At 55.4% G+C, this 14,957-nt stretch overlaps 1 protein-coding gene across 1 annotated transcript in view; it reads left to right on the forward strand.

Annotated features, from left to right (window-relative positions):
• Nucleotides 1-2,546: 2,546 nt before the first annotated feature.
• Nucleotides 2,547-14,957, forward strand: part of NIBAN2 (niban apoptosis regulator 2) — a 64,904-nt gene continuing 52,493 nt past the window's right edge. Inside the window, exon 1 of the mRNA XM_021674042.2 lies at nucleotides 2,547-2,791. Coding sequence (XP_021529717.2) covers nucleotides 2,737-2,791 — 55 coding nt within the window. The 5' untranslated portion in view covers nucleotides 2,547-2,736. The remainder of the gene's footprint in view (nucleotides 2,792-14,957) is intronic.

Raw genomic sequence — 14,957 nt, forward strand, 5'->3', positions numbered from 1 at the left:
CAGCAAAACCGCCGCACCGGCCACAAGAGTCGCCCTGGCGACACGTGGGGCTCCTCTGCTTAGAATCTCCTGGTCCGTGAGCAACAAATATTCGTCTGAAAGTGTGCTGTCCTCTCGTTCTCTGCGCTTTCACTGGGAGCTATGAGCCCGAGCTGCTAGTGATCAGCCATCTTGGATCTCTCCTGCTTTCTCTCAGACTTTTTTTTTTTGAGACAGAGTCTTGCTGGAGTGCATTGGTGCAATCTCGGCTCACTGCAACCTCTGCCTCCCAGGTTTAAGCGATTCTCCTGCCTCAGCCTCCTGAGTAGCTGGGGTTACAGGCACGCGCCACTGTGCGTGGCCACCTTTCCACTCTCATCTCCTGTGCCTCTCACATATGAGGCCATGTATGCTTAATGGATTAGGTGACATATGACAGAAGTTCTCCAAAGCAAGAGGAGACCTGGGTGCTCAAGTTGCCTCCCCATCTGGGGTCCCTGGGTCAGGGCTTTGCATGGTAGGGAGCCTGAAGGGGTTCCAGGCTCACAGGCATGGGTGTGCCCTGAAGGCTGGGGAAAGGCTGCTGTGGCCCCATCTCTACCCAGCCTGGCCTAGGCCTCCAGCCTCGCCTAGGAGATTCCCTTCAGTGTCTAGATGCCAGCTAGCTCTGGCTAGCTCCTCCCTGGGCAGAGCAGACCCTGCAGTTTGGGCTGTGGGAAAAATGAAACGAGGTTATCAGCATCACTTGTTTCTGGTTGTTCAGAGAATCAGACACTGGTGCCTTTGGCCAGGTTCTCCCCCTGCCTCGCTGTGTGCCCTTAGCAAGTCATTTCCCTCTCTGGGCCTCAGTTCCAACCTGTATGAAAGGAAATTAGTGATCCCTGCCAGCCTGACTTCAACTCCACCTGATGATGACTTTTTGCTGCATGAATGCATCCTGCCCTTGAAAGGCTGGGTCTCTGCCTGTGCTGTCCCCACTCCCTGGAATGCTGTTTCTCAGTATCTGCTGTCAAAAGTCTTGTTTTTCAACTTCCATTTCCGGTCCTACTCCCTCTGTGATTTTCCTTAAAACAGAATGTTCTGCTCCTTCCTCAAGCTTCTCTAAGCTCTAGAGGGCAGAGACTACGAGTAACAGAATGACAGGTTCTGTTTATTGAGAGATGACGGACCCTGTGCCAGGCACTGTGCTGGGCATTTTGTTATCTCATTTAATCCTCCCTCAAAAAGCGTCATTCTCTTTTGACGGATGAGATAGCCGAAGTTCAAAGAGGTAATGCCAATTGTCCAGGGTCACAGAGGGGAGGGCAGCTTGGACTTCCTCCTCTTTTCACCCCCAGTGTCTAGGAGAGGGCCTGGCACACAGGTATTGACCACCTGTTGCTGAATGACTGGTAAGTGACAATGCATGAATGAATGCCTGCATCACTTTAATCCATTTCAAACCTACCTCCTGTGGTGTGCATAGGCCTGAAGTACAGGTGTTCAGCAATTTAACTGTTATCATCATCACTTTCTGCCGTATGTCACAGTTACACTAAGAGCTGTCCAATAACAGGGTGAAATGCATGGAGAAGTGGTAAGTAGCTACCAGGGGTAAACAAGCAGAAAGTGGATGGCCTTGTCCCAATGCGGAGCAGGAGACCTGAGCACCAGCAGCCAAGGGAGGATTGGGACCTGGGGATCCCACTCGTTAACCTGACTGTCTCCCCTACCAGCTTGGGAAGTCCTGAGACTGAGACACATTCCCCTGGCACTGGCGACCCATCCACGCCCAGCTCCATGGGCTGGTGCATGTCAGTCTCTGGGTTTGGATTCCGGTAGTCTTTTGCAAACTGTAAAGTGCTATTGCTTTTTCCTTTTCTGATTTGCTCTGTCCCACAAGCCGCCTCCCGAGTGAAATGCCCATATGCTGGGCCCGAGGAAAGCCCGCCTGGCACTGGGGCCGGGGTGCCTTCGGTGGGAGCCCTCCCCACCCCCTTCCCATAGCTATTGTGCAAGACCGGCCAGCACACCTTCTGGGGCAGGTCGAATCAAGGCCAGGGAACTTCCTGAGCGCGGGCAGTGGCGGGCGGGACTAGGGGGGCAGGGGGCACGGTTCAGGGAACAGGAGGAGGGGGCCGAACCCCTAATTCCGGGTTGTGGGCCCAGGCGTCCTCTGTCAATGCTCTATATCCTCCTCGGCGTGATTCTCTTCCCGAGCTGGCAGGGTTGGGAGGGGAGGAGGTGACACTCAGACTGGAGCCCCCTAGAGCACCCCCAGTTTTTCAGATGCTCCCACCAGCCCCGTCTCTTTTTTCGTTTAGGTCTAGGCGGGCGCGTTCTCCGCAGTCTCCCTTTCTGGGACCTTCTCTTTGTCTGCCGGGCGGTCCCGGTTGTCCCCGGCCCCTGTGCCCCGCCCGCCCGAAGCCAAGGAGGGGGCGGGGCCGGCTTGCGGGCGGGGCCGGCCTACGGGGCTGGGCGGTGTCGGGGCGGGGGCGGGGTGGGGCGCGGCGGGCGCAGGGGTGTAGAGCCGCGGGCGGGGCCTGGCGGGGCGCAGGGGTGCAGGGCCGAGGGCAGAGAGGGGGCCGAGGCTGCCGGCGGGAGGGACTGGGCCCCAGTGGGAGCGGAGCCGGAGCGGAAGCCGCAGCCGGGGCGGCGGGAGCGGCGGGAGCGGCGGGAGCAGGGCGGGCGGGGCTCCATGGCGCCAAAGGCGTCCGCCTGAGCGGCGCGGGCAGCAGTGGCGGCGGCGGCCGGATCGGGCCGCGACTCCTCCCGGCCATGGGCGACGTGCTGTCCACGCACCTGGACGACGCCCGGCGCCAGCACATCGCAGGTGAGGGTTGCGCCGCGCGCGCCGGGGGTCCCGCCGGAACCCCCGGACCACGCCCACACCCCGGTCCGTGCCGGGGATGGGGGCTCCGGAGAGTCAGGCCGGGCGGGCAGGAGCCGCCGGGGAGCGTGCCCCGCGTTCGAGCTCATTCCCTCCGAGCCTGGGAGCTCCTTCCCGCGCCCTGTGGGCGCCACCTTTCCCGGCTCAAAAGTACTTGGAGCCCCTTATCTCCTGGAACCTCTTGGGAGCCCAGCCTTGGCAGACCCCCAGCCCACGACCCTTGGCCAAGCTGGGACAGGGGTCGCAGCCTGCCGCCCACCCTTGACTGTCCCTGCTCAGAAGCGTTCCAAGCCCATCCGTTACCCGCTTTGGAATCTCCCGGACCCAGCCGGCACGCGCTCACCTTCCTCCCCAACCGTCTCGTCCCCAGCCCCGCCGGGCCCCAGCCCTGGTACACGTGGCGGAGGCTTCCTGAGGACCGGCCAGTGAAGGCCCGGGACTGATCCTGGGGAGTGGGGCCAGGGATCGTTAGGGCGCCTTGGAGGCGGTGGGGTTCCATGTCCTTTGGCGCAGGCAGCAGGGGCCAGGGGACTGGTCACCAGAGTGGGGGGCCCTCAGGGCCAGTCGCCAGCCCCCTCAGCGCCGCCTTTCACCCAGCCCTGCTCTCAGCCTATTACTGCACAGTGGCCACTTCTCCCCAAGGACAGCTGTCCCCAAGGCTCCTGGGGAAGCTGGAGCTGTAGCAGGGGCCTTTTCCCCACAGACTCTGGAGGAGGGGGAGAGAGGTTGAGGATCTCGGCTGCCTGAGAAACTCCACTCTGGCCGAGCTCTCCCGGCTGGTGGAGCTGCCCTCGGTGGAAGCCCAGCATTTGTTTCCCAGACATCTGTTTTGGATACCTTGGTTTTCTCCTCTTTGAAATGGGGTCAGTGATTTCTTTCTTACTAATGAGTTGTTGGGAGGCTTATGTGGGGTAACTCACTGGCTTGCCTAGCACAGGGCTGGCATAGGAGAGGGACTGATACTTGGGGTGACGGTTCAGGTGGGTCGCCTCTCTATGTCCAGAGGGCCTTGAGCACCGCGTCCGCCTGCACTTACTTTCGTGCCCTTTAGAGTTTCACCACCGTGTTCTCCACGCTCCCTTGAGAGCAGGAGGCCCTGAGAGCAGTGGTCAGGTGTCCTTTAACTCCATGTCTCCAGGGCCCCACCCATGCTGGGCACAGGGAGGAGCTGGGGAGGCCTGCCGGGTGACTGTGGTCCTGAGCCAAGTCCCAAGGTCCGAGTCCCTCCCTTGTGCCAGGCCTGGAGCCGGCTGGGCACAGGGGCGATTGGGGTGATGTGGAAGTGAATCAGACTCTAGCCTCCGACCAGCGCGGGGTTAAGTCCTGGAAAGCCTCCTTGTCCCATCAGGCCTGGACTCTGGGAGGAGGAATGGCCAGGGCGGAGTCTTCCTGTTCCCTCCCTGTTGCGGCCACCTCCTGGGGCGCTTCAACAGTCCTACCATTCAGGACCTCCTGTTGAGGCCCTTCGAGGGGCCTGGGTGGGGTGTACCATGCTTCGGTGGGGTTTTTCCTCTCCTCATACCCAGTGCTGGGCCTGCCTGTCTTCCCGTCTCCTGGGCTGAGAATTGCCAGCCCACCCTCTGTCCCCTGGCATGTTACAGGGGAGGGGACTGAGACCACAGGTGAAGTGTCCTTTACTGGAGAGAGTTGGATTTGTTTTCTGGATATCAGGCTGGGTGGAAGATGGTTGTGCCCACTCAGAGCCTGCTGGCCTCTCTCTTCTGGACACTTCAGTGCTATTTATAACCCTCTTTAAATGCCTCAAATTCCTGGTCCAGGCTCACCTGTGGGGAGTTCCTGATGTAGAGGGGAGGGGGTTGGAAGGGGCCTGCCGGGAAGCCTCCCAGCCTCCTCCAGAGGAAGTGAGCTGCCTTAGAATCTCGGTTGGAGGGGAATGAGGACGTGTCTTTGCCACCTCCAGTGATCCATGCACCTTCCTCACCCCACCCAAGGAGCTGTAGGTCCTCTCAAAGCTGGCAATTAAAATTCCAGAGCCCTCCCTACCTGAGGCCTTGCTCTCTGCCCCAGTAAAAATGTCAGAGTTAGGAACATCCCTTCCCACAGTGCTCTGAGCTCCCAGGTCTGTTAGGGCCCTGAAGTTCGACCTGCAGTTTCGTGCCCTCCCCGTGCAGGTGAGCAGGTGAATGCCAGCCTGTGTGCAAGTCCTGGCGAAGGTCAGGCGTGCTCCCGGCCACGGTGCTGTTTTGCTGCCACGGCACCTTTCATCCTGGGATTTCAAAGCCCCTGGCAAGCAGAGGCTTGTTTCCACACTGGGAGCCCCATGGGGCTGGTGGGAGGGTGACTCCCTCCTCCTTACACGAGGGAGCAGGCGGAGAGGAAGAAGCGCTGGTCTGGGAGCAGAGAGGCCTGAGGATCCTTGGGCAGGCCACTTCCTCTCCCTGGGTCTCAGTTTCCCTAGTTGTGAACCAAAGTGGGTGGGTTACTCAATGGCCAAAGTTACTTTCAGCTCTGAGGGCCTAACGATCCTAAATTTTCCCCACAAATCTCCCCCAGACTGAAGCCAGCTTAAGGTCCCAATACAACCCTTGCAACCATGGACTAACATCTTTTTTTTTTTTTTGAGACAGGGTCTTGCTCTGTCACCCAGGCTGGAGTGCAGTGGCGGCATCATAGCTAACTGCAGCCTCAACCTCCTGGGCTCAAGCAATCCTCCCACCTCAGCCTCCCAAGTAGCTGGGACTACAGCTGTGCACCACCATGCCTAGCTATTTGTGTGTGTGTGTGTGTGTGTGTATGTGTGTGAGACAGGGTCTCCCTATGTTGCCCAGGCTGGTCTTGAACTCCTGGGATCAAGCAAGTCTCCTTTGGGAGCCTTGGCCTCCCAAAGTGCTAGGATTACAGTTGTGAGCTTCCTGTCCCTGAAGTAACATCTTTTTTTTTTTTTTGAGACAGAGTCTGGCTCTCTCTCTCCCAGGCTGGAGTCCAGTGGCACAGTCTCAGCCCACTGCAACCTCCACCTCCTGGGTTCAAGCAATTCTCCTGCCTCAGTCCCCTGTTACAGGTACACATCACCATGCCTGGCTAATTTTTGTATTTTTAATAGAGATGGGGGTTTCACTATATTGGTCAGGCTGGTCTCAAACTCCTGACCTCAGATGATCCACCTGCCTCACCCTCCCAAAGTGCCAGCATTACGGGGGTGAGCCACCATGCCCAGCCAAAAATAACAGCTTTACTGAGGCATAATTCGCCTACCATACAATTCACTCACCTAAAGTGTACATTTCAGTGGTTTTTAATATATTCACAGAATTGCGCAGCCATTGCCACCTGTGGGGAGTTAGAGCGTTTTCATTAGCCCTGAAAGAAATCCCCTGCTCCTTAGGAGTCCTTCCTGTTTCTTCCTAGTCCTTCCCAACTTTAGGCACCCACCGAACATTTTGTCTAATTGCAAAAGTAATGTGTGCACAGGCCAGGGTGGTGGCTCACGCCTGTAATCTCAGCACTTTGGGAGGCTGAAGAGGGCGGATTGCTTGAGCTCGGGAGAAGACCAGCCTGGGCAACATGGCAAAGCCCCGTCTCTAGTAAAAATACAAAAAATTAGCTGGGCATGGTGATGTGCGCCTGGGCTTCCAGCTGCATGGGAGGCTGAGTTGGAAGCCTTGCCTGAGCAAAAGTAATGCATGTACAATGTAGGAGGATAAAGTAAAAAATGAAAGCACCTCCATCTTTCTTCCTTAAATCCCACTTCCCAGAAGAAATCACTTAAGTGTGGTGTGTCACTGTTTCCAAACCTACCTCTCTCTGTACATGCTCACGATAGTTTGGTTTATAAAAACAGATTTTTGTTTTTTGACGCGGAGTCTCACTCTGTTGCCCAGGCTGTAGTGCAGTGGCACAATGTCGGCTCACTGCAACCTCTGCCTCCCAGGTTCAAGTGCTTCTCCTGCCCCAGCCTCCTAAGTAGCTGGGATTACAGGCGTGCTCTACCACGCCAGGCTAATTTTTGTATTTTTAATTGAGACTGGGTTTCACCATGTTGGCCAGGCTGGTCTCAAACTTATGACCTTGTGATCCACCCACCTCAGCCTCCTAAAGTTCTGGGATTACAGGCGTGAGCCACCACACCCAGCCTATAAAAAGAGATCTTATTCTGTGCTTCTGTGGTTTGATTTTTTTCACTTGGTAAATTGGTGGACCTCTTTCTGTGTCAGAACACACAGGACTACCTCGGTCTTTTCTTGATGAGTTCATTCCTGTGCATGGATGGTTCGTTTACCCAGCCCCCTGTGAATGGGCATTAGGGTGGTTTCCAGTGTTTTGCTAGTATTCACGGTGCTGCTTAAACCTCCTGGTACATACCCTCTGTAATATTCCATATAGGAGAGGCCCTGAAATAGAACTCCTGGGTCACCTTTTTTAATTTTTTTTTGTGACGGAATCTAGCTCTGATTGCCCAGGCTGGAGTGCAGTGGTGCTATCTTGGCTCACTGCAACCTCTGCCTCCCGTGTTCAAGTAATTCTCCTGTCTCAGCCTCCCGAGTAGCTGGGACTACATGCGCCTGCTACCACGCCCAGCTAATTTTTGTATTTTTAGTAGAGATGGGGTTTCATCATATTGGTCAGGCTAGTCTTGAACTCCTGACCTCAGGTAATCCACCTGCCTTGGCCTCCCAAAGTGCTGGGATTACAGGCATGAGCCGCTATGCCCAGCCTGGGTAACCTTTTGGTAGATGGACACATGGGCTTTAACAAGGCAGCAGGCGTTTGACACTCTCCTGCCAAGGGGACCTTAGCACTGAGCATTTTCATCCTTTTGACAACCAGATATGAGAAGAAAGGTGTCTCACTTATTTATTGAGCAAAACAAATAATGCCTTTTTCCAAAGTGATTTTAAAAACCTACCTCTCTGCTGGGCGTGGTAATTCATGACTGTAATCCCAGGACTTTGGGAGACTGAGGCAGGCAGAGCACCTGAGGTCAAGAGTTTGAGACCAGCCTGACCAACATGGTGAAACCTCATCTCTACTAAAAACTTAGCCAGGCATGGTGGTGGATACCTGTAGTCCCAGCTACATGGGAGGCTGAGGCACAAGAATCACTTGAACCTGGGAGGCAGAGGTTGCAGTGAGATGGGATCGTGTCATTGCACTCCAACCTGGGCAACAGAGTGAGACTCTGTCTCAAAAAAAAAAAAAAAAGTCTACCTCTCAACATTGGGGAAGTGGCTGTAGGTGCCAGGAGTGACGGGGTGGAGAGGTTCTGCCTTCTGCCACCCCTTGCCCTGCTGCATGGCTTCCTCATTGCTCTTCTGGACTTTGCAGAGAGATCAGGCTGGCCGGAAGCAGTGCCTGGGCCTGGGTGGCTGCCCTTAGCCAAAGTCCAGGTCAGCTCCTGGGGATAAAGCATCTGGGGATGCTGCTGTCTCTGTTGGGTCTTACATAACATGCTTTTGTTGGCTTTGACCCTGCCTTCCCCTCCATCTAGCCTCTTCCAGTCCCCTAGACTCTGTTCCTTTCTTACTGCTGTGGCCTGAGTGCTGGCCTCGCCTACTGGGAGCTGCCCCAGCCTCCTTGGAGCCTCTAGTCCTTCCCACACACACACTGCCAAAGAGACCTTTCTAAACCCAAGCTAGGTCACAGCTGCCCTCCCTGCTGCCTGAGGATCGAAGCAGAAAAACAGGAATAGGAACCACTCAGCCTCCATCCTGCGATAACCACTTCATCCTCTGGGAGTACTTCCCGTCTGCGTCGATGGTTCGACTTTGCCGGACCATGACTCAAGTTTATGTCTTGCTGCTTTCACCACATGATTTATGATAAACATGTCTCCCAGGTCATTAAAACCTCCCTGGAAGCATCCCCAAAGGCTGCATTTTATTCCATCTGAGGACAGAGAAGGACATTTTCTCAGCTTTTTCCCTAATACTGGACATTAGGTTGTTTCTCATGTGTTGGTTTTTACGGGCAAACAGAGCCACTGTGTGTGTTTCGTTTCTGGCTCTGGTCAGCTTCCCTGCCGAAGGCCAATTCGTGTCCCAGCCCAACTCTTCCTCTACTCTGCTTCCACCAACCTGGGCGTTTAGAGGGAAGCTCCTTCCTGACATCTCTGAGCATCGTTTGGCGGGTAGTGGGCTTGAAGGGGCTGCCTGTGAGCTGGGGACAGGGACTGATGACCATGGCCTCCGGGTGTGTAGCCATATAGTCTAGCCTGTGATGTGTAGGGATGGATGTATTTTCTATCTGAAGACATGGTTGATGGAGCAGGGAGGGGCAGTAATCAGGCTCTGAGTGATAACTGTAAGATTAGCAACGGTTTAACTGAGCACTTGCTATGTGCCAAACCTTCCTTTGTCTGTATTGTCTCATTGAATCCACACGTCAGTGGTAGGCCTGAGCCGGGTAGTCCAAGGCCTTAGCTATTTAAACCATGTTCTGCTATGCCTATGTCATCTGTGGTGCCCAGATTGGGCAGGGGGACACTGTGAAAAAGGCCTCCAAGAGAGGCAGGCTTTCGGAAGCCGGGAGAGGAAGTGGGAGGAGGAGCCAAGTGGGAACAGAGCGGCTGTGTCAGGCTCCTGTAGGTTGCACAAATCTATCCCACCCGTCATTACTCAGTCTGAGACTCATGGCCTCTCTGACCAGCCGCATTCTCCTTCCCTGCGCCCCCCTCTTCGTTTGCCGCGGGCAGAGCTCATGACTCACTCCACCCAGGACTCCTGCAAGCATCATCCTGCGGTTGCAGAAATTCCTGCACTGCTTTTTCCTTCCCCTGCCCCACCCCCATCCACTTCTCTGCCGGAGGAAGAAGGGTATTCTGTAGACGCTGCTGGGCAGAAGTTTAAGGAAGGAGTCCGGGCGGATGCCTAGGTTTAAAACCCTTGAGGGTGGAGCAAAGCCATTCTCTTCTCCTGGTAGAATCTTAGGGCCTGAGTCATGGAAGGCTACAATCTTTTGATCTCACAAATTTTTAAAACTGGAAGAACAGGAAGTATCTACCTCCTGGGATGGGTCCCGTTTTTAGAGCAATGCTGCTTCTGGCCCACGAAGGTGAAGGGGCCCGCCTGGTTACGTAGTGGGTGGTAACCTTGAAGAAGCAGGGAGCCCAGAGATTTTGGGGCAAGGGTTTGCAGTCAGACTCCCTGGGTTTGAGTCCTGGCTCTGCCACTGGATGGGAGGATGTTTGGGGACAAGTCAGTCACACTCTCTGAGCCTTAGAGCCCACTGTATAAGAGGATGTTAGTTCTGGCATCTTAAGGTATGAGGATCAAGTCCCCAGTCAGTGCAGCACAGTGTTGGTGGGAGGTGACAATACATGAGTGGCAGCTGTTATGATTGTTCATTGCGCTAACTTGGCACCCAGGGAGATGTGCCAGGTCTGTCCTGTGGCCTCATGCACCACCTGCTCCCTGCCATGTGCTCCAGGAAGTCGACATGACCCTCCTAGGCAGCCCTGAATATGAGAACTTTCTTCCCTTCCAAGGTCAGAGGAGCACCAGCCTATGGGCCTGGACACCTGGGGTATTCAGCGCGTACTTGGAGGCTGGTAGGATGGGGACGTGGTTACAACAAGGTTGGTCCTTCAGCAGCAGCATCTGTTCTGTGCCTGGGATTTGGAAGTACACAGAGGAAAAGGGTAAAAAGATGAATGGGAATGTGCTCCCTCCCTGCCTAGCCGTGTGTTAAGAACTAGACTTGTAAGCCTTAAGCCTGGTCCCATTGACCATCTGCTGTATGACTCTGGACCAATGACTATACCTCTCTGTGGCTTTTCTCCCCGTCTGTGACCTCAATACTAGTATCTACTCTTGGAAATTCTCTGCCTCTGAAAACCCTTGGTAGGGGTCTGAAGATGCCTTCCAAAGCAGGGCTGGGCTTCTATGTAGACACAGAGGTGCATGCCTGTGAGACCATCAGTGGGTGTGATGAGGTCTGGCTCATGACACACGGAGTCCTTTTTTCTTGTATTAATTCAGTTGATAGTTATTGAACACCTACTATGTGCCCAGCGCTGTGCTGGGCAGGAGGGACACACAGCTGCACACTCACATGGTGCCTGCCTGTGGGTGCTTCCTTGCTGGCTGTCCCTCCTCAGGGCAGGCAATGTTCCCAAAGGGAAAGACCTTCCTCGGGAAGGTGTAAGAGAGACTGGCCTGGGGTGGGCCAGCTTGCTGGGACTCAGGATGGGGAGGTAGAGGGAAGAACCACAGGGCTGGCCTTGGTGAGGAGGGACCTTTGTCCTGAGGGCCCCAGGGAGGCCTTGGAGGCATTTTCAGGCAGAAGTGGCACTAGTGGGTCAGCTTGCATGAGCGAGGTGAACCCCATGGTGGGAGGCACTGGACCTGCGGGGTAGGGGTCAGGTGCAGTGAGGGACATGTGTGTACAGGGGCATGGCGTGGCCAGGCCTCAGTGATGGTGCTGTGCAGGGCTGGGGCGAGCTGATGTCCATGATTCTTGGCCTACAGGAAAACGTGTATGGATTCTGTAGGTTGTTTTATTAAGGCAGACCTCCAACCACTGGTCCTGCAGCATCTGCTCCCATTCCTCCAGTGACAGGAAACTCATTCCCTTCCCAGGCAGCCCTGAAAACGAGAACCTTCTTTTCCTTCAAGGACAGAGCAGAAAGAGCCTAGCCAGACACGGTGACTCACATCTGTATCCCAGCACTTTGGGAGGTCAAGGTGGGCATATCACAAGGTCAGGAGTTCGAGACCAGCCTGGCCAATATGGTGAAACCCCGTCTCTACTAAAAATACAAAAATTAGCTGAGGGTGGTGGTGCATGCCTGTAGTCCCAGCTACTCGGAAGGCTGAGGCAGAAGAATCGCTTGAACCTGGAAGGTGGAGGTTGCAGTGAGCATGCAACTACACTCCAGCCTGAGTATCAGAGCTCAAATTTAAAAAAAGAAAGAAAGAAAGAGGCTAGGAGTCAGAGAGCCTGGTTTTGAGATGCTGTCAGGACTGCCCTGTCGTTTGGCAGCTGCCTTCCCTTCTCTGGACCTCAAATTCCTCATCTGTAAAGTGGGCACAACAGCATCCCAGACCCCTGAGGTTGTTGTGCGGGGTTGGTGAGATAATATGAAGAGCTCCTGGTTCATCCGCCGTTACTGTTATGTATGTTTCACACAGGACATTGGCCAAGGGAGGCCCTTCTCTCGCAGATCAGAGGTGCCAGGTGTGGGCCAGGGTGCTGGGTGGAGGGTCCACAGTAGGGGTGGAGGCCCAGGTGGTAACTAGGCATCCAGGAGGGGAGGAAGAATAAAGTGTGATTTGCAAAGTGCAGACGCTTCCCCACCCACCCATCTGTGGCCAAGCCAACTGCGACTGCCGTCCGTCTTTCCCATGCTGAGCAGAGCTATTTGTGTCCAGCCAAGCTTGTGAAGCTTAGCACCTTCTCGAAGAGGAGTCTATTGGGAAGAAGCCACCCACCCACCCGTGCTCCACTCACCTCTGATTTACTCCACCTGCCAGGAGCCACTGATGGGTGCAGGCTAGGAGACAGGCTCCCCAGGATGGGTGCCAGGTGACCTCTGGCAAGTCCTTCCTTCTCTCTGTGCCTCCTCCTCACTTTGCCTATCTGTGCCTATCTGTTCCAGCTCTGAACTCTTGGGCACCTGTGGGCCCTGGGCTGCACTGAAGGCACAGAGCAGGTGCAGATTTCAGGAGGCTATCTTGCTGTTGAAGGAAGAACTTGCTCTGAAAGCTGTCCTGTGCCTGGGCCTGAGCTGGGAACTGGGGACGAAGCAGTGACATGAGCCCTGATCTCATGGAGCTCCATGCCAGCTAAGACGGTTCCATCAAGCTGGATGTGCTGTGGCTCATGTTACAAAGCCCGTGGATCTTATGTTTCCCAGAGTGCATGTTGGTTTCAGTACTCAGTGGGCCCATCTCAAGGAGCAGCATGTCTGGCCTTGACCAGGTGGCAGTACGCTTCCACCACTGAATGCTGTGTGGCCTTTGGCACTCAGCTCTCCTCCTCACAGCTCTAGCTGTCACTGAGATGCGACTGGTGCTCCCTGCCTTTGTGATGGGTGCACTACACAGTTCCTGGCCTGTGGCGGGTTCTCAGTAAATGGCAGTTGCCTATTTTTTTTTTTTTTTTTTAATGGAGTCTCGCTCTGTCACTCAGGCTGGAGTGCAGTGGTGTGGTCTCAACTCACTGCAACCTCCGCGTCCTGGATTCAAGCGATTCTCCTGTCTCAGTCTCATGAGTAGCTGAGACTACAGGTGCTCACCACTACACCTGGCTAATGTTTGTATTTTTAGTAGAGATGAGGTTTCACCACGTTGGTCAGGCTGGTCTCAAACTCCTGACCTTGTGATCTGCCCACGTCGGCCTCCCAAAGTGCTGGGATTACAGGAGTGAGCCACTGTGCCTAGCTGGCAATTGCGTTTTAGCTGAGTTCTTAGGGGAGCTGTGTGCCATTTGCCTGGCCTGTCAGAGATTTAAGGGGTGATTCAGGCATCTAGAGAAGGAGGGAGCTGACAATTGCACTTCTGTTTTGCTTTTTGGTTTTGCTTTTTTTGAGAGCAGTGTTCTCTGGGAGGCGAAGGGGAGAAAAGAGAGCTGAGCTTGAGCTTTGGGGCGAGCAGGCCCTGGTGGGCTGGGGGAGGTGTCTGCCTGTCACCCCACTGCACCTCCCATAGCCCCCCCTTGATTTTGAGGTGCTGATGGGAACTGTCTGCTTTTCTTTTCCAGGCCCAGACCTTTCCTCCTCCTAGCCCACAAGGACCCTATGGGATCCTCTAACTAATCCCCTCGTTTTTCTCATGTCCGAGTACACTGAGGCCCAGGAAGAGGAAGGGACATGCCTGTGCTCTCAGCAGCTGCAGAGCCTGGCCGGCACGCATGGCCTTGACCCCAGCATGAAGTTTTTCCCTCTGACTTGTTACTCCCGGCCCCCTGCACCCATGCAGTGCCCCAGACAGCAGAGGATGGTCAGGGAAGGAATGATTGGGCCGGGTGGGGCTGCAGAACTTATAATTATGAGAACTGGGTAAACAAACAAGCTCTCCAGGAGAGAAGCAGGCCCTGCGCAGGTCTCACAGATGGGCCTGTGTCTGAGGAGGCAGCCCAGGCCTGTCTCTGCGCAGACAGTGAGGGGCTGTGTTAGACTGGAAAAGCCAAAGCCACACTCCCCTCCCACCCCCACTCCTATATTTCAGGCTGCCAGGAAAAGGGGAGGGGGAAAGGGGAGCGCTTCCTTCCAAAGGGGTGGGGGCTGACCCCTGAGGACTCTCCTGGGGTCAACCCTCCTGGCCCAGCTTGGGACAGTCACAGCTCACTGTGTGACCTTGGTCTAGGGGTGTCTCTCCTCTGGGCCTCAGTTCCCCATCTCTAGAGTGGAGGGGACCCCATCTCTCAAGGAGGGTGGCAGGATGGGGAAGATTTAAGCCAACGGGTTGAATACACTGAGCCCTTTCTCTCACCCTGACCCGAGGCCAACTGGGATCTCAGAAACTCTTCATTTCTCTCTGGCCAGAGGCAGGGGCCCCTCTCAGAGCAGAAGAGTGACTTTCTCAGTGACCTGAGAGCGGGCCTGGTCCTGGGAGGCCAAACCTCCAATCCTGGCCCGGCTGTAGCAGGCTGCCCAGCTCAGCTTTCCTGTCTTCCTGCTGAGATTGTGGCAGAATCCCAGAGGAGCTGTTTCTGGTCCCTGCCCTGCAGGCTGGGGGCTGGGCAGCTCACCCTGCCTGGAGGCCCCCCGGGTGGGGTCTGGCAGACTTCCTGTGTGATTGGGGCTGGCCCCCCGCCCTCCCTCCCCTCTTTCTGCAGTTCCCTGTGTGGCTTCTGGGAGTCCAGCTCTGTAGGTGGGAGGCCGGTTTAGCCTCAGACCTCTGTGGCCTTGGGTAACTCCTACCTCTCCTACAGGCCTCAGTTTCCCCCGTGGTTCAATCGAGAGGTTGGATAAGAGCCTCTGGTAGTTGAGTGACCTTGCTATTTAGCATATGTCACCCTCCTTCAGATTGACCCTTCCAGTCTATTCTGTGCCCTCAAGGTCAAGTCCAGACCCTGAAATGTCCTCACAGGCCAAGCCCTGCAGTCGAGAGCCCCACTCCTGGCAGGCTGAATCAGGCTCTTCCTCCGAGATCACACAGCCCCTTGGTTACCTGTGTGCACCTGTAGCCCTTCTTACATGGTTGCATTT

Source organism: Aotus nancymaae, unplaced genomic scaffold, assembly GCF_030222135.1.
Source record: "Aotus nancymaae isolate 86718 unplaced genomic scaffold, 86718_ANA_hifiasm-v0.15.2.pri h1tg000003l, whole genome shotgun sequence".
NCBI classification, from domain to species: Eukaryota; Metazoa; Chordata; class Mammalia; order Primates; family Aotidae; genus Aotus; species Aotus nancymaae.